Consider the following 26,744-nt stretch of genomic DNA (forward strand, 5'->3'; position numbering starts at 1 on the left):
ATCCCAAACAAAGATGTTATAATGAAGTGGAAATTGTAATGAAAAAGAACACAGCGCAGAACCTACCAAGGTTCGTTTGTGAACGTGGACATCTAAATATATGAGGTTCATTCACAGAACGTAAACGTGAATCCCACGTTCACACCTTCCCTATTAAACACTATACTGATGACAAATACACAATACCTCGCTACCAACAAACGATGGTCAGCAACGAAATCTAGGGAGCAGTCAAATAACATATGTATACAACAGTGGTTCCCAACCTTTTTGGATGCTGGAGCCGCATTTCAAACATCAGAGTGTGTATAGGTCAGCATGAAAACACGTACAGACTTATAACGAAAATTTAAAGGTAGCTTGCCTACCTCTGGATCTTACCATACAGATAATTCAAAAGCATGCACAATGTATTGGACATAGCCTTCTATTGATATATATCGGTTATTTTAGCACTGATAGGATCAGATTAGCGAGTGCTATATATTGAAATAAACTGAAAAGAAATATCATTACTACAACATGCTGTTATATCGTTATGTGATAGCTCTTCAGTCTTCATACATTTCAACACGTAATGCCCAAGTTTGCGTGGTACGCCAAGTAATATTGGACTTATTGTACATACTTGACTATGAACCGTTATTTTGATATTAGCAAAATTTTGTCGAAGTTTACTCTTCACAGAGACGATATATAAAGGTCTATATGACCATGAGATCTCGAGATATATCCTTGTTTGACGGGTATTCATCCCTGCGTTTGACGATAGTCTGCAAGAATTCTCTTAGCCGGTTTTCAGAAGCGGCCTTGGACGGCTTCCAATATACCTAATATCCCTCCTTTTAACATTCATATACAGAAATTGACTGCAACTATTCCCAGAATAAACAGCAACAGTCGTATATTATATTTTGTGGCATATTTAGATTTCAATCACAGCCGCAAGAACGCTACCACGGTTGGGAATCACTGGTTTACATGCACTTAGTCAAGTATTCGTGAACTAGGGCTATTGCACCATTTTCTTAAACATTTGTTCGACCCATGTGGCTTAGCTACTTACTAGAAATATTTTTGATTTGGTTAAGTGGGAAGTAGTGTTTGGTTATATTTCCATTAAAGTTGTAAGTGATAACAAAACCAGACAATGTATTTACTGTTTCATAATATCATGGTATAATTCCAAAAATTGAACCAATTTGTGACTGCATCTGTAATTTTGTGTTAATCGCGATTTGTTTGAAATTTTTCCACCAATCAATTGAATTGGAATTCGCAATAAATGTGCAGTTTATCAATATAGTTACTAATGACTGTGGTTGTTGGTATATACAAACTATATTTTATTTATCATTAGCAATTTTAAGAGGACTTTGAAAGCACTCTTTTTCATATTATATAAGTTGGAGTCGGGATCGTAGTCGAGAGCATTTTCACGATTCCGATCCCGACTCCAGTCGGTAATTTTTCACGACTCAGACTCCAAGGTGTGCTAAAAGAGACTCCGACTCCATCAAGATAAAATGAGCGAAACTCGTACTCGTACTCCGACCCTACTCCACAGTCCTGATTGCCCGGCAGTAGAACAACAAAATCCGGTGACTGAAGAACATTATACAACTAAAGAATGTCCCAATTACCTGAAACACTAATTTGATTGACACTGATATTCAACTCGATTTTGTAGTTGCATCAAGACGCAGCTTATTATTTACGACAATCTGATACAGATTGTGATTTCTTATTATACAATGCAAAATTAATCCAATAGCTTCTGTGGATTGCTGATAATAGTCAGAAGGAATCTTAGTGGCAAGGTGGCTACCAGAGAGCGCTGTGGCGCGTTCCACAGCTGCAACGCCAATGATTTGCGAGTACTAGTCCGAGGGAGGTCGACTCCAGAATTCCAGCCAAAGTATTGAATGTTTATCCAGACTCTTTGTCGCCATCTGATCCATGTTAGCGGTGTTCAGAACTTAAGTCGGTCGGGCAAAGTGTTGACGAATCAGGAATCATACTAAACAAGCTCAGTATAGTAGAAACACCTTGAATACCAAAGCAAGTACTATACAACAAGGTGTCGAATATGGTCAGCTCTTAACCAAGACGTTGTAATGAGTAAGGTCATGACTAGGCGCGGCTGGAGTCGTTTTCCTCAGTGTAGACAATTGCGTGACTAGACTTGGCCCCTGCATCAGTTTCTTATGTATTCGGCCTTTCTCGATTCATTGTGCATGCCCCAACCAAGTCATATGACTCACTCTCAACTCTCAAGTATCTCATATATTCTCTCTGGTCGTTTCTCGCATCAATTCGGTAGTGGGATACGGCCGACATTAAGCCTTTTCACATGCAGCAATTTGGTATCACGACACATCCGAACGCGTCATGAGATTTCCAGTTGATCGGTTATGTGCGACCGATTCGAGAGAATACTGAGTCCTTCGTCGTGGCAGGAGATTTTGTCATGTGTTTTGGCGTGAGCCTAGTGACTCGTCTTTGGAGCAGGATATTTCGTGCTTTGTCGTGTGATGTAGGGAAGATCGCTGGCCGAGAAATGTTAACAACTATGATATATTTCAATTGATCGGCTAATTTCAAAGTTTGACGCGATATATGCTTACTTTGCAGGGCCAATCTGGTTTTAATATACTCCAATGATCCTATACGTTTATATAGAAGTAAATTAAAATATTTGTAGGTCCGACACGATGTCCAACTATCACTTTGAAATTGCCTTATCATTACGCGTAAATTACGATTACCAGCAGCGCGTATTTTCAAATATATAGTTTAGCAAAGCCCTGAACTAACTGTTACCGAGGACCAATTCAGTTTTAATACACTCAAACGATCATATAATTTGAGATAAAAAATAAATTAGGACATTTATAGGTCCGACACAATATCCTACTATCATTTTGATATTGCCGTATCAATACGCTAAATTGCGATTACCAGCAGCGCGTATATGTAAAATTTTCAAAATTAATTTAGTGTCACCCATTACCGTTTCCCGATGAATACTCTAGAGCAGGGGCGGGCAACACACTGCCCGCGAAGGGATTTTGTCCGGCCCGTGGACAGTTATCCGTCTTATATGGCTTAATACTACTGCTTGCTTAATACGTCAAATTTTAGCGACTGTACGTTATTACATTGCTCTTCAACCTTTTTCGACGTGGTGCACCCTATTAACGTTTGCTCAAAACTCGTACACCCCTCTTCATATAAAACACCCAAGTCGGTAATGGGCCTAATTATCATAAGGATTAGCAAGCTATAGGAACTGCCAAATACTAATTAGGACTGCATCAGCGAACCTACGATATACAATCAATTGCGATTCATCTGAAATATCTGTCGTTTCATCAAGCTCTATGGCTAAACAAACATTTAAAAGCACAACATCCTAGTCACCAAAACAAATCAAATGCATTTTTTTGAAGAAAATCTGAGTTATCAACAAAAGCAAGTTTCTTGCTTTGAAAACGAAGTAAAAGGTGTGAAAAAAGAATTAGTGGTCGTTTGCCTAAAAATGGCTCATGTTCTACTGAAGAAAAAGCGGCCATACACAGGGTTGGAGTCTGTAGTGCTTACTTGTCTTGAAATCGCAGCTAACTATTTGCATGTTGGTGAAAAAGCTCTCAGGAAAGTAAGAGCCGTCTCATTATCAGACACTACAGTTAAACGGAGAAGCGATGATATTTCGCAGGATTTGCTGGAACAACTAGTTATAAAGCTCAAGAATGCCACTGCCTATGGCAAGGCTCGGCAACCTACGGCCCGCCACGCGATATCGTCCGGCCCGCGACGAAATAATTAGTTACCACAAGAATACGGCCCGCCGTTTCGTAATGAGATCCAATCTGCAGTGCAGCACTGCAGCACTGCTTGGTAAGAATGCGGCATTGCTACGATGTAAGTATCCTACGTCGTATTGGTCTATTGTTACGCCATAAAACTGATGCGAAGGCTGTTGATTAGTAGCCTATCTCGTACTAAAAGTAGGAGATGGAGAATGTATGTAGAGTGGACTAGACCAGTGCTTATTAAGTGTGTGTATCGCGCAACCATAGGTATACCATACTTTTTAAGGGGTTGCCACTCTGATAGGGTGCGACATAAAAGGTGCGGTTCCTCTGCTTCAAAAACGCTTGGAACATCTCAGACGCAATGACAAAATCTCAAACACATCGGACACATTGGGGAAAGCTGGTTTTGTCTCACGAACTTGATCACCGACAGTTAGCCTACCCCATATATTACTAGAAGCAGAGAATCAATATGGCGATGTCCAGTATATATGCCACGTTCGCACATTAAGTCGAGCCGCTATCCTTGCACGAGTGTATGAACTGAGAAACGAAATAGCAACTTTCCTTGAAAATACAAACATCGTCGACTCATAATCTTGTCACCGAAAATGGCTATCTAATCGAACAAATCGAATTTGCAACTTCATGAGGAAATAACTGAATACATGAGATGTTGTGGCGCATTCGAAACAAAACTGCGACCCTGGAAATGTCAACAGTAAAAAGAAAATTATGCTCACTTTCCTATACTGGTGGAGAGTAAACTCTAGTACCAAGTACCAGCTATATACCTTTGTAACTGTGATGCGAATTTTAATTACTGAATTTCCACCCGCTTCTCTGACATTCGTTCTGTACAAAATAAATTCTGACTACTCAGTACTCGGTTTAATGTGAGCGCCAATACCGTTGCCTGAAAATTTCAAATGGGCCCTTTTGTAATGCGATGCAGTTGAATTGAAAGACAAATTTCATACAAACAGCATATCGCTGCATAACTTTGACAAAGAGTACGTTCTTGAAACGGGTCTTTATCCCAGCTTGACCAACAATGCAAAAGAAATGGCATCGACTTTTGATAGCATGTACGCATGTGAAAAATAGTTTAAAACAATGGAATTCACTAAGAGCAAGCTAAGATCACGTATTCTAATGCCCATTTAGAATTGGTTTGATTGTTGCTTCATCTGACTTGTTATTAGAAGTTGAAATTCTTTCACAAAGCATGCTGCGCCAAGTGTCACATTTATGCTGCGTTGTTGAAGTGTAAATACATGTGTTTTGCCCTTTTTGTGATTTGTATGATTGAGATTGCAGCAATGTAGGGTACTAAACCGACATGAGCGTTAAATATAGTATCAAGAAAAATTCCGGCCCGCCAAAAAGTTGTGCACTCGGAATTTGGCCCGCGACTAGCAAAAGGTTGCCGACCCCTGGCCTATGGCATAGAGCAGTGGTTCTTAACCTTGCCTCCAGCGCCCCCAAGGGGCGATTTGGATTTTGAAGGGGACGGAACGCTCAGGGGACGATACGGGTGGCGCTGGGCTCAGGGAGTCGGTATGTGAGGGTTGAAGCATAATAGCATCGCAGTATGTGGTGTAGTATAGTAAGACATATCATTAATGGTTTTTCAGAGCAAATTGAGATTCCACAAAACATGTCAAATCTCTGAATTTTTCGGCGATGTTTGCTACATATGTTCTCTCAAAATTTACACATCAATTTTTGACGATCTCTACAAGTATTTCCTTATTTCTCGCGCTGCGCGCGAATTATCGTTGCAAAATTTTGAATTATTGGTACCCATCCCCCACGAAAAAATACGCAATATTTATCGAAAATAGAAATGAGCATTTAGGCGTCGGCCATTACCACGCCATAATGGACGAAGACATGTGAAGTTTCGGCCAATATGGGACTCCGAGAGGTGTGCCAAAACATCGTCAGCGACAAAACATTTGCGGGAAAGAATTGCCCTCATGTTGACGGTAAATTTCGATATAAATATGTCTAATTGTCCATAGGTGTTTAAATGACTCGTGCCGGATTATCATGCCGTGACAATCTGAACCCCACAGGACAAATAATATCCATCACAGAAAAATTATTTGCCATTGAAGTAATACCAATTTCGAATCGTGTGCTTATATTTTAGTTTAGTACGTTTATGCGATTTCAATATCTTTTGACTATATAGCCAGCGGATAGGAGGTCACAAAATAACAACATGCAACGAAGTAATTGTACCAACGGACCCGTCCGAATATGTTTAATTATTAATTACGTGCCCAACATTTTTCAACACAACAGATCATTCAACGCTACCGGTGAATCTTATTACGTCGGCTGAAAGGATAAAAAATCATAGCGGTAATTACAAATATTCTTGACCGATTTACTCATCCATTATAAAAAAAAACTTTCGCGTCTATTTGACGACCATGCCACATAAAACTTTGCTCAATATCGAAATCACGTGACGCGGGTGGCTTGGGGGAAAGCCCCACATAGGTTTGCTTTATCGCCCTATCGGGGCCCAGGAGGCAGACGAAGTGCTGCTACGACGCGTCCTCTTAACCATTGTTTTTATTACAGTCTTTAAAATATGGGGTGAAGGAGGCGCTGGAGAAAAAAAAGGTCAAAAACTACTGATTTTTGTGCATTGCGGTATTTATTAACGTCGGGTAGGAAGTACCGATTCAAGAAGTCTGAGCTATCGCGGCGGCTTCCTCAACAATCACTAAAAGACAAATCGCTAGCTGAATACATGTTAACGGCATCCATTCCAACACTAAACGGAACCATTGGCCATTTCCGACGGTTAAATGAATAGGAGAAATATTCGATTATGACATCACAATCTAGCGGTGCACAATATTACACTTCAGATAAACACCTATACTGACACATAAATCTGCCTTTGTGATAGCCAGCCATCGGCTCATTGTATAATTCGGATCTGGTACACCCCATCCAAGTGGTACAGCCTTTGCAAATTCTGGTACACCCTGGAGCAGGGGTTCTCAACTTCTCTTGTATAACGGGCCGCATTTTAACAGCAGAAGACGCTGCAGGCCGCAGAACAATATTAACATGTATTTGTGGCAGTGTTGGATGACTCGAGAACTTTTCCATATGACTTGACTTGACTCGAGTCACTTTGTAAAAATGACTTGACTTGACTTGACTCGGCGCTTCAGAAATGTCGATTGACTCGTGACTCGGAGCAAAATTTACGAGTCAATTTCAAGTCATCAATAATTAAATGATGTCGACTAATCACTGTATCATTAGTGTATTCGGATAAGTCGCGATACGCCAGTGACACTCGTGAGAGCAACCAGATTTTCCCTTATTGTACGCAAATAAATTGGACGCAAACGAAATGAGCACAGCTACGTTGCTGTGGTAGTAGTAGGTTAATCGAATAGTTATGTTCCTTAGATGGCGCAGTGTTTACATTGCGCAATGCTCACCTTTACCGACCTTCTTGCATCATTTAAATCGAATGAATATAGTTTATGCGTTTATATTCTCACGGTTGTGTAGATAGCTAGTGTATTCTACCATATCAATCCGTTTAAATGTTTCGAGGCTTCGCAATTGGTCCTCTATTTTTTGCTGATAATAACAGACCGTAGCAGGTAACTATACAGTTACTCGCGTACTGTATTTGTAGTTCTACGTGTCCGTGTGCGACGAAACGCCTTTGGGCATGTATATTTAACTTTATATTCTTTATTTGATTCAAGATAAAGGCTAATTAATCCGTCTTTCACACAGCTTTCAATATTGTTATGACTTTGAATCATCACTCATGCTTCGAAAATTAAATTTGACTTGAATTGTGACTTGACTCGTGACTTGACTTGACTTGACTCGACTTGACTCGAGTCGCCTCCCAAAATCGAGTGACTTGATTTGACTCGAGTCACCTTCGAAAATCGATTGACTTGACTCGAGTCAAAATCTGCAATGACTCGAGATGACTCGTGACTCGAAGGTAGTGACGTGATCCCAGCACTGATTTGTGGGCGAATGTTGAATTTAGGCTACTGTAGCCTATTTACCAGTCGTATACGGGCATTTAGTACGTTTTTATGCATTATGATGGACAGCGTTTGTAGGTTTGCAGCTGCTGCTTGTTGTGAGACGATGTATCTTCTAGCGGCAAAAGTAAATCCCTTCATTGAACGTGCATTGCATTCGTTGCTATGTCGGTATTTGCAACTTCAAACCATTCCACCAGAGAACCGAACTCTCTGTTTCAATGCGTGAGCGAGCAAGTATAAATGTACGGTAACTTTTGCGTTACGGAGGCCATTAGCACATTGAGCTGTGAGAGATATGAGATGAAGTCTGGTGTTCCGGGCTATTTCCGAGCAAACTAATCAACTATTCTCCTTTCCTCCAATGCCTGGGCACTGCAGCAATAGCTACAGAAGTCAGCTCTGCCTAGTTGATATTTTTCGCTGGTCCCATCCCCACGTTTGCCCAGCCAGCATTTCCTCTACATACGTGTGCACTCTGATAAATTTCAACCAGATAATTAGTTATGCAATGTCGGTGGACTCGACCAAGGCTGATTTAAAGTAGTCTACGCGCCAACTGTTTTAGACACACCCCTCTTTTTGATAGGGAAAATTTCTGTACCCCTTATCGTCATATCACAAGATGCAACCAGAATGCTAGCAATACCAACGGCTAGTTTGGTGGCATGAAAGGTTATGGCTGTTGATGAGAGATTTCTCAAATATGAAATTATTTTCTCTTGACCGCAGCTTCGCGCCCTTTTCAGATGCCTTCAGGCCCCACGGGGCCGCGCCCCCAGTTTAAGAACAACTGCTTTCAATAATGAGTAATGAAACGTAATAGAGACGGTGCAATAGAAGAGCCAAGTATCTAAATCAATTTGTAACAATACTGTGTCAATAGTAATTGCGTTTATAATGAAAGATGTCGCGGGCCGCAAAATAAACGTTTGCGGGCCGCGGGTTGAGAACCCCTGCCCTAGGGTGTACGAAAACCCCGGTTGAAGAGCACTGTGTTATTATATACGTGAATGCGCAGCGTGCGATAGTGTAACTTACGCGTAAGTTCGTCGAAGCGAGAAGACATGCATTATCTGTGGCGAGATAGCGTAGTGGTATTATCCACTGCTACAACACTAATGGGTTGTGGGTTCGAGTCCGACCGAGGTCGAGTGCAGAATTCCTACCTAAGTGTTGGAGGTTTATCTAGGCTCCTCCTCGCCATCTCATCCGCGTAGGCGGTGTCTTACAAAAAGCGTAGTACTGGGCCGTGCTACAAGTCGGTAGGTACGGAATAAAAAAAGTAATATAGGCCTGGTGTGAATGACCATAGTAGTCGACAAATACCACAAACAACAACAACTTGCATCATTGGTATTTACGCTGCACTCAACCCTAATGTGATTTGTGGTAATCATGGTGTTTGTCGACTACAATGGTCATTTACACCAGGCTTATATTTCTTATCTTTGATTCCGTGACCGCCCACTTGTAACACGGCACACCTCTATAGGCTTTTGTAAGACACCGCTTACGTCAGGGTTCGCCAACTCAAAACGGGTCGCGGACCACTTTTCAAATTTCGTAGAGGACCCGGGCATGCATTCAATAGCGAGATTAATCAGGCCATACAGTTGAACAACGACGCTACTCGTCACCTACTCAACCTTAATGAGTTGATATCTTGGTAAATTTGGGGTATCGGGCTTATCGAACGCCTAAGGATTGGATTGCACCGTGTGTTGGTCGATCAGTAGAAGCAGACACGGCGGCGCCTGTATGATAATGCTATTCTCAAATCCACATTGTCTTCGTCATTATCGGCGAGAAATGGCTTTGAAGTTACATTGCGGTCGTTGAAATACATTCATTAAATACGAATAATTCATTGTATATGTGGATAAATGGGTGAATAATGTATCGATTCAGCAATCCGGCCCGCCAAGTATTTAATTTTCCTAATCCGGCCCGCCGGCTGGAGAAGTTGCCCGCCCCTGCTCTAGAGTCTATCTAGACCAGGGGTTCTCAGCCCTTTCTTGGCCGTGGCCCATTTTCCGGTTTAAAATTGTGCTGTGGCCCACCTGATATCTTACAGTCATAATCCTGTTTAATGCGTGGTCATGGACAGCGCCGATATGCCTATTTCTCTAAAATATGTGCATTTTTCTCTAACTGATGATAGTTAAATCTCGATCTCCCGGGATATGAAATCGCGCAACGCGCGAAAAAAAATTTCAAGTTGAATAAATATCCTCCAATAAACGACCAACGAAATAATCTTGCGCCCCTTCGAGCTCCCCCAATTGGGGGTGTGGGTGCGGCAGTTATGGCCCTGGTAGATCATATGCTAAAACTCTTTAAGTAGATTATTTTCGTCCGTTGCTCCATTCTCTTCGCGAGACACAACGATGAGATCCCCGCACTGTGCGATTAGGACTTGAGTGATTCTATTGTGGGGAATACTACAATCATTCTGGGCCAGCATCGAACAATTCATTGGTGAATGGGGTACTATACAGAGAAGTGGAGAAAGATTTTTCAATATGCATGATGTAGGCTACTTTGTATGTCTTGTACCAAAACAACTGAAGTTGCGATGTCAGAATATTCAATCCAATGATACAATCAATTCCTGTGACTCTTTCATTATGTACAATGATTTCCAGGCCGGACATTTTAAACCGACTTCCATGATTAATGCGCTCCGTTAAATCCTCAATCCATTAAGATTCGTTGCGGTGGTGCAGTATACCTCCGCCAGAAGTTGCTAATAATTTGCAATCATGGCTATTTTTAGCTTGCAATAATACGGCCTGCCGAAGTACAGTAAATCTGTACATCAATTGCACTTCATTGCGATTTCATTGCATACCCCTTTCAACGGCAAACGACATATGACCCTGCTGGAATACTTGGTTACTTCAGCATTATCTTCCAGTTAGGCCTATTATATGCTTGAATTTTTTTTAGTTGCTGTTAGCTGTAGGTTGTCATAGCCAGTAGAAAAAGCCACCGTTTCTCCTTAACGTTTTCGATTTGTACACTGACTTCATACGTGCCACTACGTCTAATCAGAGTCGGATGAAAAGCTTTATGTAGCCTACGTATAATTAGATAATACGAATGTAGTTTTAGCGAATAACATAAGAAATATAACTGAACTTACATTAATTCTGAAATTTTCTAAATAGCTCTGTGGCCCACCTCAAAATGCTCTGTGGCCCACCAGTGGGCCATGGCCCACCCTTTGAGAACCCCTGATCTAGACCATTGGTTCTTAACCTTTTTCTTGTTGTTACCCCCAAGACGGAAATGATGGGATGCAATTACCCCTTTTCAAAAAGGAACAAGGTACAGCTTGCACTCAAATAAATGTAAAACAGCACCAATATGACGTGATAATGTACACTGAAATGCCTGTTAAAAATATCAAGTCAATGGGAAGGCTGATGCTGTATTCGTGTTATCCAGTGGTCAAATCTAGACAAAGGTGAGGTGAATAAACATAATCTCTCATGCATAATTGTCAATCGCAAACTTATTTCGTTTTGATAGATACCATTGTAAGAAATCCTACTGCATTGCAATATGTTGAAGGAAATTCAATCAGAAAGTCCAATGCCATGATGACAAAGATTGGTTATTCATTTGGAAAACGAAATAAAAGGTTCCAAATATCTTCCCATCGTTTCTGCGAGGGCAATTTGATGATTTCAGACTTAATTTTACTGACTAGACCACATCACCACTACACTTTTCAATGATAACAACTATATATTTCTAGTATATTCTTACTGCCGCTTGTTGTCTTTCAAATTGTCAGTATGCGCAACAATATGATCCGCACTACTGCAAATTAAATTGGACTTACCTAGCACTATACTAAACTACAATCGGCCCTGTTATTCATAATCACTAATGGTCACTATATCACAGCAAGCATGGTGTGTTAAGTGAAACAAGATATCTGCAAGCTCACAAAAATATATGTTAGCCTACATTCCTATTGTGCAGCGTAATAGGTGTATAAAAAAAACTTCATTTTGAATTACCCCCCAAATATTTGTAAATTACCCCTTTGGGGGTAATTACCCCCAGGTTAAGAACCACTGAGCTAGACAATTCTAGGCCCGGCACGATGTTGAAATATGAATTTGAAGTTAACCGATCATTAGATGACGTGGATTGTCGGCTGAACATGAGCGGTAATCGCAATCATAATAAATCCTGTGTCCTGATCCCGATTTATCGCTCATGTTTAGTCGACAATCCTAGTGGTCGGTTCACTTCAAATTCAAAATGGTACATACGCACTGCTGGTAATCGCAATTTACGCGTAATGATACGGCAATGTCAAAGTGATAGTTGGACATCGTGTCTAACCTAACAAGATTTTCATTTACTTTTATCTCACAGTAGGCTATATAGAATCAGGTGAGTATATTAAAACCAGAGTGGTCATAGGGAAACTGTTCTGGGTGACGTTAAATTAACTTTGAAAATGGTACATATGCGCGGCTGGTAATCGCAATATACGCGTATTGATAGGCCAATTTCAAAGTGATAGTTGGACATCGTGTCGGACCTAGAAAGATTTAAATTTACTTTTATCTCACAGTATGGAATCAGATGAGTGTATTAAAATCAGAGTGTTCCTCGGGAAACAGTCCTGGATGATATTAGCTGAAATTTGAAAAAAGGTGTTGACGCGCTAGTCCTCAGCGCAATTCATACTTGACTTTTCCGAGGTGAATGTGGTTTCTATTGACTTGAAGCGATAGACTGCTAATTTTATTAGATATAGCTTACTAGTAGAGAAACACTTATACTAGTACTTCTATTCTAGATTTCTCACATTTTCCATTGTTATGTTCATAATGGATCAATTTTTACTTCCGTTTATATGAAAATCGTGCTACGACGATAGCAGTTTTCAATGCTTCATGTGTGAAAACCCAGATTGCAAATCACTCGGCAGATCTCGGGACTTTTACTACTGAAACGTGAGAGAAGATTCGCTTTATTTGAATTTGTCGTGTTAAAGTCGAAACTCATGTGAATAGGCTTGTTGTTGCATACCAATTGAAGTTTCCGGCACATACACTTACAAATAGAGTGTGGAAGCCCAAGTTCTTCCAGTCACAGTCCAGTCACACTGTGCAGGTGGCAACTGCGACGATATGTAATCCACCATTTCATTATTATAATCCGTTGTCGCCGTATTACACACGTATAATGTGGCTTCATCAAGTCAAGTTACTAAGTTGACATGAATATACGAAGTATTCATGTCGAAGTATTGAAACGCAAATGAATTATTGGGGGCTGCGTCTTTTTTCAACCCGTTGCCACTTGCCAGCGAATTTAAAATCTACGCCATGCAGCTTATTAATTTTTTGATTCAACAACCGCCGGTTGGAAGCATGGACCAATTCTCATTCCTGGCTCTCGTAAAAAATCACGCTGCAGTCTAGATGGCCTCTTCAGCTCTTAATAAGGGGTTGGGTAGTCGACGTCACTAGCGTTCGAACCTGGCTTTGAAGTAGTGGAATATCCAATAGTGTAAATCGGAGTTAAATGTATGATGTCTTACCTCTATAAAGACTATTTGGTGCTTTTGAGAAGACAACGCCTGCCACGAATCTTCGCGCGACGCGCCATCGTTCTTCATGGAGATGTTCTTCATCGAAGCGACAGAATTCGTTGAACTCCATTTCCGATATAAAGATAGCTGCCAGATATTCTTGAATGCTTTGATGGCAAAAGAAGAATGTGAAATCACCTTGGATCAAATGTCTACTCAGTAGATTGTTCCCCGGAACTTTCGTCATTAAATCTTGGACTTCCTCTGCGGAAACTCTAAATCGTTCCAATTCAGTCTCTTTGAACACGACCCGTCCTTCTTTCATGCCTTGAAATGCCAACGCCTTCAGTTTGTGGACGATCGAAAAAATTTGCTCCCGATTTCGAATGTTTTCGACGCTTCGTAGAGCTAATATGATTCGGTTGTAAAGTTCAGTTACCGTTTTGGGAGGAGGCTTGCTCGGATCCCTCCCCATCACGACTGCCGTTAGAATCAGGAAAACGGGTACTGAGACTAAATTAAGCAATCGCGGTGACATAGTTTCAATTTTTTGCCAGAGATTCTCTCCTTCATCTTTGAGTAAAAAGGCGAACAGTCTATGCGCGTCTTCCACAGTAAGACCATTCAGCGTAATGATGGTTTCGGGTCGCGCCATCGCTGGTAACTCCGAAACCTTGAATTCACGTGAAGCTACGTAGATCTTTACGTTACGGAGAATGTTACGGGATAGAATGTTGTACATGACTGTCCAGGGGCTTGCTTTTTCAAACTTTTTTATTTTACTAGGAGTTTTCATATAATCCCAGCTAGCTTGATCAAGCCCGTCGAAAATTAGAACTGCCTCGAATTGATGCCCATCTAGCCATTTGAATGCCTGATCCTCTTCAAATTCATTTTCGTAGACTCCACCGAATAAAAATTTTGACGGTTTAATTTTGCTTCCCACTTCAATGTCCTTCAATTCAATAAAATGTACCATTTTTTTACCGTAATAGGACGGATCATCATTCTGCTTAATTGTTGGTAATATACCGAGAGTTTGTCTAGCTATTCTGCGTGTAAGTGTGGATTTTCCAGACCCAGCAGATGCCACAATCCCGGTTACACCAACTGCTTTTGATGAAAATAATTTTTTCTTCTTCCAAATCGATGCCACTACGTCCTCAATTTCGATGTTTTTCGCTTGAATTCTGTCTTGCCGCAGAAATCCAACTTCCTTTGTCAGCTGAGTATGGACATATCGACCTTTGTAATAATCGTTTACATCAACTTGTCGCATCTGCGGGTAAACTTCAAAGTCAGGTTGCTGAAGGTCTTCATGTCTGAAGTCATCCAAGATGTCAATGTTCGCGACATCCATAGTATTTTCGTTGCAAATTTGTATGAGGTTTCTGTCATTGATATCTGAAAAATGAGATGTCGAGAGGATATATATGTATTATATATAAAAATTTAATATCTACAAGTCATACAAGTTCATGATTATTCACGTCCCGTACGGTAATTTACCTGCGAAATAACGCGAGTAATAAAATTAGTTGAGACTTTGGTATAGAATTTCTATAGGTGAAATTTATAACCCTACATAAATGGAAGTGATCATCCCCGCGTAAAGAAAACCAAGTTTTTTGACAGGTGTTCATAGTTTTTACCCACTGACAAGAAACCGGCGTCCCAATTTGTTTTAACCTAGGCTTACCATACGTCCTCTTTTAAGAGGATTTGTCCTCTTTTTTGACTTTTTTGAAAGTGTCCTCGGAGGACGCCGTTTTGTCCTCTTTTTTGAGATTTTGTCCTCTTTTTTGAAAATTTAGGTCAGAGTTAGAGCAAATTGCGAGTGATATGCCGAAAATTAGCACAGAAGTGACGGTCCGGCGGATCTTTCGGTGTGAAAAACGGTGAATTTAGCTCTGAGTGAGAAGATGACCTTTTTTTTTTTTAGTCATCCACCTGGCAATGTGGAGGAAAAAACGGTATTTTGAGGTCTGAGCGGAAGTGATGACCTTTTTTTTAACAGCTCACAATGTGGGAAAAATTCACCGGTTTTTGAGAATTCTACTCCGGTTTTGCATCTTGCAAATTTCTGAAAAAGTGTCCTCTTTTTACATTTTCAAAATATGGTAAGCCTATTTTAACCTAGGCAATAGGTTTTATCGGTCTTCAAGGTTTAACATAGTTGTCATCGCACATCTTTTGTGGCGTAATTTCCGACAAGTTATGCATTGGTGGATGTGCTGAGAGACAGCGCTCACGCCACCTATAATTCAATATCCATGTTGACGTATCTCATTGTGTGTGATTCCACGTCCCATATCATCATAGGTGGTCAAAGTAGTCAAGAAAGCTACTCAAGTAGAAGTAGAAGTAGCTACGAAAAAATCTACTCAAGTACGAGTAGAAGTACTTCTTCCATAAGCAACCTAAAACTACTTGAAGTAGAAGTAGAGTTGACTGACTTTAAATCTACTCAAGTAAGTAAGTAGCTGTTAAAGCGATCGTAATTCGTTCACATGGATTGTCAAAAGTTGCAAATTAAAGCTATGCGAAAGGTGCCGAGCTTGATTCATATTGATGCATACCAGGAGGTATCCAAATTTCGACAGCATAAGTATTCGTCCGCATCATGGGATGAAAATGATAGTATTGATATGGAAAGGCCATACTAATCCCATGTTTACTCGAACAACACGTTTTAGAAAACATCATGGTATGGCGCTCTACCCCATATTGTAAGGCCTGTAGTTTAGTCGAAGAGCAATATGGAGAAGTTGTTTTGAATACGGCGTAAACACTTTGTGTGATTAGTAAACGTTAATTAAAAATATGATGGACCGTACAAATGCCATATTGTGCAGCTTTATTTCCGGAAATTGAAGGCATTACTACACTTTGCTTTTATACTTCAACATGTATGTTATCAAGACATAAGAACTGATATTAATTAGAACTCAAAGTATATGATACTGGGAATTGAAAGTGAAATATAAATACTACTTCTAAAAGCGGAACATGTATTTCATGTCTATAGACTGGAAAGTTTCGAAGGTTGGTATGCTAAATCAACTCTAATATACATTTTAATAATATATTCATATTAAAACCCGAAGCTTTTCGAGCTGACACTTTTCAAGGGCAATCGTCAGCAAATGGAGAATTCCAAAAACATGCATCTAGCTACATTGCATACAACCAATTATGACGTCATAGAAACAAACAACATGAAATACAGGCAAACCGCGAGCGCAGCTAGTGGACAATTTTTAGATTCACTAAAAATTCCTTCTGCTGACACAAGCGCAGTCGGTGGATTTTAATATAAGTCGATTCCAGTGCAGACAGATGGAAATTAGTGCGGCCTCTACCTGATATCGAAAATCTTTCATCGCGATAGTTTTTAGCGCAAGTTGCATTCTCAGCCAAATGCTTGCCGATGGCAGAGTTCATAGCCATGGCCTGATTACGTTCTAGTATTCGGAGATCAGTTACGGCTGCGTCTTCGCGAGAGTCCAATATGCGTGATCTAATAACGATGGGGACATGTTGTTTGATGCGTTCCTGCAAGCGCTGAGTTGTTCTTCCCACGTACCGACAATCACAGTGGCACTTGAAATCATAGACTATATTGCTTTGGTAAAAAGCAGGAAGGACATCTTTGCGCGTTGCAGGAAGCAATTGTTTGGTGGTAAACACAACATTAGTTTTTACGTTATCGGAACAGCGATTTACAGCAGAAATCAATTACCTAAATTATATTCACCGATACTTAGATGAAATCATACTGGCGTATCCACTGCGCGCGAAGCGCGACGAACATTTTTGGCTTTACTCAACTTTTATGAAAATTAAATGTTGATACTCCGTGAAAACAGCCCCGAAATTCCTCAGGCTATCTTCCTGATTGTAGGATTAAACTCCTTCTACTTGACAAACTGAAAATAGCGAAAAGTAAGTAAGTAGATAACAAAATATTACGAAGTAGAAGTAGTTAAAATCAGATCTACTCGAGTAAGCACCAGAAGTAGAGGAAAACTACTTGAGTACTTCGAAAAAGTAGAAGTACTTCGTTACTGACCACCTCTGCATATCATTGACATTTCCATGAAAATGGCGTATAATCAAGTCCGTTACATGAGATTTCCGAGTCAGCAAAATTGGATTCTGACTTCAGAAGACAAAGAGCTATTACGGATTCTGCCGCCAACTCTTATCAAGCCGTTACAGTCCACAAATGGATCTAGTTTGTACAAAGGACCAGTGACGTGCGGTACAATGAGGCAGGTGAGGCTACTTGGTATGTTAGAGCTACTTGCATAGGTTGCATTGTCGTTTTTTGTGTCCTTTATGCTGTGTTAGACTGCAATACCTAGAACCCCTAATTAGGTATGTGATAGCTATATTCAACATAGCCTGCGTTGTCGTTGTTTGTGGTCAGTGGTGACCAGAGTTGGATCAATTACAATATTTAATTCAATTACAATTACAATTACTTCCTTGCATGTTTCAATTACATTACAATTACAATTACTCAATGCTAAAAATATGAAATTACAAATACAATTACAATTACTGATAAACATGTAATTAATTACAATTATAATTACAATTACAATTACTTTTAAACATGTAATTGATTCAGAAAAGAGGTGTTCTTTGACAACCGTAGCGACGTAATTAGCAACAATCTCAAGCTATTCATGTTTCATTCCTGATATGTAGAATACCCTTTAATTATAAGAAACTCGAACGTATTCGAACTATTCCTAATCATGAGTACTGAAAACTACAAGCACGGAAAAATATTTCAAGATTAGTATCGCGTTTCCTTATCAATACTATCATTTTCATCCCATGATGCGGACGAATGCTTATGCTATCGAAAATTGGATACCTGCGCGTATGCATCAATATGAATCAAACCTGTCACCTATCACATAGCTCAATTTGCACCTTTTTATAATCCATCCAATCAGAATCGTTTTCACAGTCAGTCAATTCTACTTCTACTTCAAGTAGATTTAGGTTGCTTATGAGAGAAGTACTTCTACTTGTACTTGAGTAGATTTTTTGTCGCTACTTCTACGTCTACTTGAGTAGCTTTCTTTACTACTTTGTCCACCTCTGATAGTGGTAACGGCTGTTTATGGTGTTCTACGAACTACAAAGGTCATTTACACCTGTCGATATCTTTTATCAACACATCTGCCGTTCTGTAGCACAGTCCCTTGTAGATCGGTAACACACCGCTTACGCATATCAGATGTTCATGGATTTGAAGCAGGCTATTCAATCGACAGTATGCACTGTGTATCATAAAAGTTTTTACCGTAGTGACTTCATCATATTACTATGCAGTCGTAGGCGGGTGCGGCAATAAATTGGATTAACGAATGGTTCGTTGTTTAGCGATAAATTCAGATAAATTTACTTCAAAGCTAAATCGCGATGATATCACATAAAATGTTAAATTACTAGCTATGCCTGGTTCTATGATGTCAATAATGAATACATCGTAAAATTTACATGGACGGATATGTAAATTTACATTTTATCAGTGTGGCATCAATTTGAAGCTTACGGTACTGATTACAAAGGTATACATTTTTATTCTACTCATGACCCTGGAACCCCAAAAAAGTCAGCTACGCATTTTGTATTGTGACGGATGGAGTTTGAAATTGCGAGGTCTATAATACCGATGCCATCGCTTAGCAGCAAGTGTTTCCCTTTAACACGAGGAACCTGTCTCTGAAATCTAGCATCCAAGTCTTAACAGTTGGGCGCCCGACTGTCCAATGTCCATACGGTGTGGCAATGATGCCGTGTATTCTCATTACAGTCTGAAAATGAGCAACATCGACGTCGATTTCCGTTGCTATAGACCAGGGGTCGGCAACCTTTTGCTAGTCACGGGCCAAATACCGAGTGCACAACTTTTTGGCGGGCCGTAATTTTTCTTGATACTATATTTAGCGCTCACGTCGGTTTAGTACCCTACATTGCTGCAATCTCAATCATACAAATCACAAAAAGGGCAAAACACATGTATTTACACTTCAACAACGCAGCATAAATGTGACACTTGGCGCAGCATGCTTTGTGAAAGATTTTCAACTTCTAATAACAAGTCAGATGAAGCAACAATCAAACCACATTCCAAATGGGCATTAGAATACGTGATCTTAGCTTGCTCTTCGTGAATTCCACTGTTGAAATATATTTTTCACATGCGTACGTGCTATCAAAAGTCGATACCATTTCTTTTGCATTGTTGGTCAAGCTGGGATAAAGACCCGTTTCAAGAACGTACTCTTTGTCAAAGACATACAGCGATATGCTCTTTGTATGAAATTTGTCCTTAAATTCAACTGCATCGCATTTCAAAAGGGCCCCTTTGAAATTTTCAGGCAACGGTATTGGCGCTCACATTAAACCGAGTACTGAGCAGTCAGAATATATTTTATACAGAACGAATGTCGGAAAAGCGGGTGGAAATTCAGTAATTAAATTTCGTATCACAGTTACAAAGGTATAGTGCTGGTACTAGGTTTACTCTCCGCCAGTATAGGAAAGTGAGCATAATTTTCTTTTTACTGTTGACATTCTCAGAGTCGCAGTTTTGTTTCGAATACGCCTCAACATCTCATGTGTTCACATATTTCTTTCTGAAGTCAATTTGTTAGATATGACGTTAAATGTACTACGAAAGCAAGATTAGATACCCATTGTCGATGACAAGATTATGAGTCGGCGATGTTTGTATTTTTAAGGAAAGTTGCTATTTCGTTTCTCAGTTCATACACTCGTGCAAGGATAGCTGCTCGACCTAATGTGCGAACATGGCAGATATACAGGACATCGCCATATTGATTCTCTGCTTCTAGTAATATATGGGGTAGGCTAACTGTCGGTGATTAAGTTCGTGAGACAAAATCAGCTTTCCCCACTGTGTCCAAAACACTATTCACGTTTGTTGTCTTGGTGTACAATGTCTTCTGGTGAATTAAACTGCAGATGACTAACCTACGGTAGGGTTACCATATGTCAGCAACCCAAATTCCGGTCACTCTTTAGCGCCCACTGGTGGATTTCAAAATGAGTAGTGACGTCACACTAGCAAAGCTTTGCTCATAGAGTCATTCACAAAGCAAGCTGCGTCAATTGTCACATATATTCTGTGTTGTTGAAGTGTAAAAATACATGTGTCTTCTGATTGGTATGATTGAGATTGCAGCAATGTAGGATAATATATATCAGGGGTCACCTACACGCGGCCCGCAAGGTCATATTTTGCGGCCCGCGACTTGATTTCAAATTTCGGAAAAAAGCTTAGAAAACCATTTTGAAATGCTGAAATTGACTACAGTTTCAACATATTACTGTTGTTGTTGTTTCAAAATACGGCTATTCTTCTGTGCCCATCATCACTATTCCTCACTAGCTTTGGCTTTGGCAATGTCAACATTCCATCGAGGGAGAATAACCAACTGATATGAATGTGCTGGGCCTATTGCCTTGACGTGCAATGGCCAAAACACTGCCAAGACCGAAACGTTTGGAAAACGGTATAGGGCAGTGGTTCTGAAACTGCTGGGCGCGCCCCTCTTGTGGGGGTGTGAAAGCATCTGAAGGGGGTGCGGAGCTGCGGTCAACTGAAATTTTTTTTCGCGCTCTGCGCGATTTACATTAATGTCATATTTTCTGTATAGTCCGGAATTCATATAATAGAATTCTCTCATCAATTAACAATCATAACCTTCCTCGCCATTAAACTATCCGTTACGATTGCTAGCATATGGTTGCATATTTTGTGATATGACGGTCAGGGGGAGCGAAATTTCTCAGTATCATAAAGGGGGCGTGTATAAAAAAAGTTTGAGAACCACTGGCTTAGGGATTCCCCGCAAGGTCAAGCTTAACGTGGAGATGGTCTTACAGATATTAACGTATCTCGCTAGCCCCAATAGCGATTCCTTAGTCGCTGAAAAGCGTTTCCAGGTATCGTGCACAGCTCAGAGCTCAAAATAAAATGAGCTTGATGATAATGATTTTTGTTGTATTTGTATTCCTTTAATAAAATATTACTTCTTTTGTGGTCACTATGCCCCGCATTGTTTATGTTAGGTAGCACGGCGTTGTACTGACGTTGGGTTTTTAAACGTTGTTGCGTAGTTTATATCGATATTGAATAGAATACATGCGGCCCACGGCCGCTACGAAATTTGAAAAGTGGCCCGCCACCTATTTTGAGTTGGCGACCCCTGATATATATCGAAGTGAGCGTAAAATATAGTACTAAGAAAAATTCCGGCCCGCCAAAATGTTGTACACCCGAAATTTGGCCCGCGACTAGCAAAAGGTTGCCGACCCCTGTCATAGACCAGAGATGGTTACGATCATTGATGGGCACAGTCCGGTTCAGGAGCCGGAGCAGGATTTCATTGCTTTTGTACCTGGCCGGAATGGATCCGGATTTTGAATTTGCAGTGACGGTCGGATTTTAGCCGGATTCTGTTGCTGCAATATGATTAATTAGCATTATTCTGGCTGGATTTTTCGGATTCCGAACTGGTCCTTCCACCAGCCGGATTTTTTCGGACTGTGAATTTTCATTTGCCAGCCGGATCCGGATAGATTCGGATCCCGAAATTTAGGAATCCACCCATCTCTGGTCACGATCCGGTTCAGGAGTATGTGGCTGTGTGTTGTGTAACCATGACCGAAAGCACATGTTTTCAGCCCCCTCCCACCCAAATAAACAATAATTTTGAGCCCACACTATAGGGTAATCTATTCAACTTGCCGGTGCGCACCAGGGAGCTTTATAAAAAACCCACATCCAGTGATTTCCCACCTTTTATGGTCGCGACTCTACCTGAAAGTGCTCCGTGGTCCAGATCAATATTTGACGAGCTGATTACTAAAAGAAGTCAACACCTTTGCCCAGACTTACTCACGGGCTATTTTGGAAGCTGATTACGTTCAACATATTTGCAAGCCCCAGAATAAAGGCAAACGACCCCCCGTTTGGAACCACTATCTTTGAATAGAGCATTTGAACGGCCTTAACGATCTCTAGGAATATACCGCTCTCATATAATTGCGATTACAATTAGGCTTATTCCAGTAAATGAAGGTTGTTTTTATATATATTTTATTGCAGTTTTTGCGAGGGTGGTAGTCTTCATAATAAAATCAATAAATGTGACAGTAAATCGCGCGCAGCGCGAAGAAAAATGGCATGCATCAGCATAAATATTCCCGAAAAAATATTATTTTTGTGCTGATTTACGAAAAAGTTATGAGCCTACGTCAAGTCTTCAAAATTCCGGACATTTGACATATTTTTGAAATTCCTCCCGGACGCTAGTTGGAACAGTGAAATTCCGGACATGGCCGGGAAATTCCGGACGTATGGCAACCCTAACCTACGGAGGCTAGTTATCTAAAATGAAACGGAAAGTTTGAGATTTTGTCATTGCGTCTGAGATGTTCCAAGCGTTTTTGAAGCAGAGGAACCGCACCTTTAATGTCGCACCCTATCAGAGTGGCAACCCCTTAAAAAGATTGGTATGCCTATGGTTGCGCGATACATCCGCTCGATAAGCACTAGTCTAGTCTACTCTACATACATTCTCCATCTCCTACTTTTAGTACGAGATAGGCTACTAATCAACAGCCTTCACACTGCATATGCAGTGTCGTACGAAAAGCCCAGATGAAGCAAGTAAAGTCGAGCTTATGAAAATCGGCTGCAACTGACTATGACGAGGACGCGTGCGATAGGAAGTGAAAGACGCGGATGAGAGTGTGACTGAACGTAGTCCGAAAAATAATCGTTCCTCAAGCAAAGACCAAGCAAAAGACAATATTCGTGATCGGGCGCAAATGACCTTATCGGCGATAAGCGCCAAAAATTGTTCAATAAATACAAATACAAATACAACAGCCTTCGCATCAGTTTTATGGCGTAACAATAGACTAATACGGCGTAGGATACTTATCGTAGCAATGCCGCATTCTTACCAAGCAGTGCTGCGGGCCGTAGGTTGCCGACCCTTGCTATAGACCCCACTGAAAACTCAGAATCAATCAGTTAATCATCAGGAAATCCCGGTTTATATGCGAGATCAAGTGGACATCGTAATCTGACATGTTTTATGTATCAGTTTCAGGGTTATAATGACTCGAGTCATGAGTTGACTTGTGTCCGACTCGTGTGACTCGAGTCACGATTTTCTGTTGACTCGACTTGACTCGGGTCATTTTCTCAAAATACGGAAATGACTCGACTCGACTCGAGTCAATTTGTGTCTTGACTCAACTTGGACTCGAGTCATTGTGCATGACTCGAACCAAGTCATATCACTCGAGACTCAGACGGCAAAGGCCGACATTTCATTGTAGTTTCGAAAAATAGTCAAGTAACCGCACTATTGGGATATCGCCTGTTGGTACTGGTACTTGAAAATGCGACCAGAAACTGCTCACAGTGAGGAAAATTAGTATATTATGAAGGCGAACCATTCCATATCACCAAACAGAGTTATAAAAATTGGGTTTAACAAGAGTTTAACTGGAAACTGAGCAGTCAACACAATGACGTGGACTCGAACTCGAGTCATAATACCATGACTCGGATTCGACCCTCTGCTCACTGACATGGACTCGAACTTGACTCAGCGGTGAATTGAAAATGACTCGACTTGACTCGAGTCAAAACTATAAAAGTTAGATTGATTTGTGACTTGGAGCCTTGTGACTTGGTTACAACCCTGATCTGGTTACCTAGAATGACTTGCGGAAAATGCGCGACAAATCTTTGTACACCAACGTCACCAAGTCCTACCCATAGAAGTCGAGGAAAGATTGGTAATGTTTGGTCGTTCCGTAACCGAATCACTTATCTGTAGCATCTGCACTAAATCCACCATCAATAACGCCACGTTTAGTCAGAATCGAAGATAGAAATGCGACGTGACACAGCCATCGACGGGGGAACAGTACCAACGTCATAGTGCTTGAACGGCATATCACGGAATTATTAAAACATGTAAATTTCAGCGAACTTCGCATGATTGGACAACCGAGACTGTTAAAACTACTCTATCTGCAAAGCTGCCTTCGCCTGTGTTATGTGTTGGGATTTCTGGTGATAGAAACTCGAACGATATATTTGTGAGATATCGATGATTGCTAGTAATACGGGTGGTAGACTATTCGGCGCTTCTCCGATAAACCCGCAAGATCAAAATTTATACACGGAAAAATACATTCGCTTTCGTGTTGGGATTGGGATGAAATAGGAGCTGTGGGTGCTGGATATTAGTGTTGGAAGTGGGTTAGGGTTGGGGTAATGATGAAGGCATCCCAATATTCGGGTTTTGGGGTGGGAGATATTACGGTTGTGGGGGAGGGATATTAGAGTTGTGAGTGGGACATATTAGGGTGTAGTGGCGGGATATTAGGGTTGTGAGTGGGAGATATTAGGGTTGCGGGATAGGGATATTAGGGTTGTGAGTGGGAGATATTAGGGTTGGAGGATGACGGATGTCAGGTTTGGGGAATAAAATATATTAGGGTTGTGGGTTCCGGACGCTAGTTCGAGGATTTTAGCACGCCTAACCCTAATATACGTCATTCACACAACCCTAATATCTGTCATCTCGTAACCCTAATATATCACAATCCTAATATATATCACCAACAACCCTAATGTTGGGATACCCTAAACCCAACCCCGACCATAAACCTAACCCACTTCAATCCTAATATTCCGTACCCAACACGAAAAAAGAATTGATTTTTCCGTTTACAAATGCTGATGTGTTTGATCTCGGGGGTATATCGAAGAGCGCCGGAGGCCTGCATCACATCTTTATAATTCTTATAATCGCCAAAGGGCATTGCGAATTTGATATTGATGTGGAATGTTTGGGCAGATATTACCTTGGCTTTGTGACGGGGCATATGAATCTGCAATATTGGTCATGGAACGACCATGACCGGTGTATTTATATAATGAGCTTCACTATTATACCGCATATTGCAGGATTACACTCACTTTTTTTTGCAGGACTCTTCACATTAATCTGATGTCCTGCCACAACGTTGACCGTGCTGTTTATGATCTGCAGATTGACGTGTCCACCTTCTGCCAGCGTTGTAGATCCTGAGACACAAGAAAATATAGTAACGGTCCGCGATATTGCGATGTATATTATTAAAGAGATAATGGATTGTTAAACCAGAATAGGTCAATGTAAACGTCTCAGCGTAACATTTTAAAACGGGTTTATATTGATAACATTGATAAAATGAATATGAATCAAAATATAGGAGTATTTACTCACCGCTTGTCCCGGGTGATAATGATGAAGGCACATCAGTGACACCAGAAGCTTGTGTTTGCCTCTTTTCCGACATAACTACGATTACGTGATATTAAATTGTACCTGTATGATACAATACTGAAAAAACGTAGCTCTTGGTTGCAAAAAAGGTTGGTGACCTCTGCTGTACGGTGTAAGTATAGGGCGATGGCGATTTGGCACTGGATATCCCTGCGCAAGATGGATATTCTTGTTAACTCGCTGCAAAATGCCTCGGACAAAGATGCATTTTTAGGAAAACAATAAATTTGATTAGAATTAAAATTAGAGCATTTCACATTTCACAAAATAGATTAGAATTAACCCTTTGCATCCGGCGGACCAGTCCGCGATTGTTTAATACGGAGGAGTCGTTATTTATTCTAAGATAGCGCGACCTGCATTAATTTCTAAACGGTAACAATCGATTAATATGGATAGTTATTATGAATACGCATACATAAGACCATGTACAACCTATTATATCAATGTATATCCTGCTTGAAATGCAGATTGAACACGCAAAAACGTTTCCCGCAAAATTGAATTTGTAATCATGTTCGCGTGAATGAACGCCTGGATTATAAACCATTGTATCTTCCGTTCTAGACGTCATATAACCAATTACAGTTATCTTCTATGACTTGTTGTTGTTCATACTATTCAATGAAAGTCCTTATATCGAAGATTAGCACGTAGAGATGTTTCAAATCGACGTGAAAGAAAGCGATACCTTTTTACGTGAAAATCATGGCTGCGTAAGTTCATCCGACTCGTTGCGGCTTCAAACAGATGTACAATTGCTTCAGGCAATTGCAAATTGTACATATGGTTGGCCATTATCCTGGCATATTCATCAATATCCCTATCTTGGGGTTTAGTATTGTATGAAGAAAGCCGACACCAGCCCTAATGCTACACAAATAGGCTATTTTGGTAC

At 40.6% G+C, this 26,744-nt stretch overlaps 1 protein-coding gene across 1 annotated transcript in view; it reads right to left on the bottom strand.

The window, feature by feature from the left end:
* The window catches only part of LOC145441975 (uncharacterized), a 64,948-nt gene extending 38,846 nt beyond the window's left edge, over positions 1–26,102 (bottom strand). Inside the window, exons 1-3 of the mRNA XM_080319939.1 lie at positions 25,787–26,102; positions 25,498–25,605; positions 13,446–14,840 (exon numbers count right to left, since the gene is read on the bottom strand). Coding sequence (XP_080176065.1) covers positions 13,446–14,840; positions 25,498–25,605; positions 25,787–25,859 — 1,576 coding nt within the window. The 5' untranslated portion in view covers positions 25,860–26,102. The remainder of the gene's footprint in view (positions 1–13,445; positions 14,841–25,497; positions 25,606–25,786) is intronic.
* Positions 26,103–26,744: the final 642 nt, after the last annotated feature.

The sequence above is a fragment of the Botryllus schlosseri genome, chromosome 1, assembly GCF_051294905.1.
Source record: "Botryllus schlosseri isolate E-star chromosome 1, Bs_hap1, whole genome shotgun sequence".
Lineage (NCBI taxonomy): Eukaryota > Metazoa > Chordata > Ascidiacea > Stolidobranchia > Styelidae > Botryllus > Botryllus schlosseri.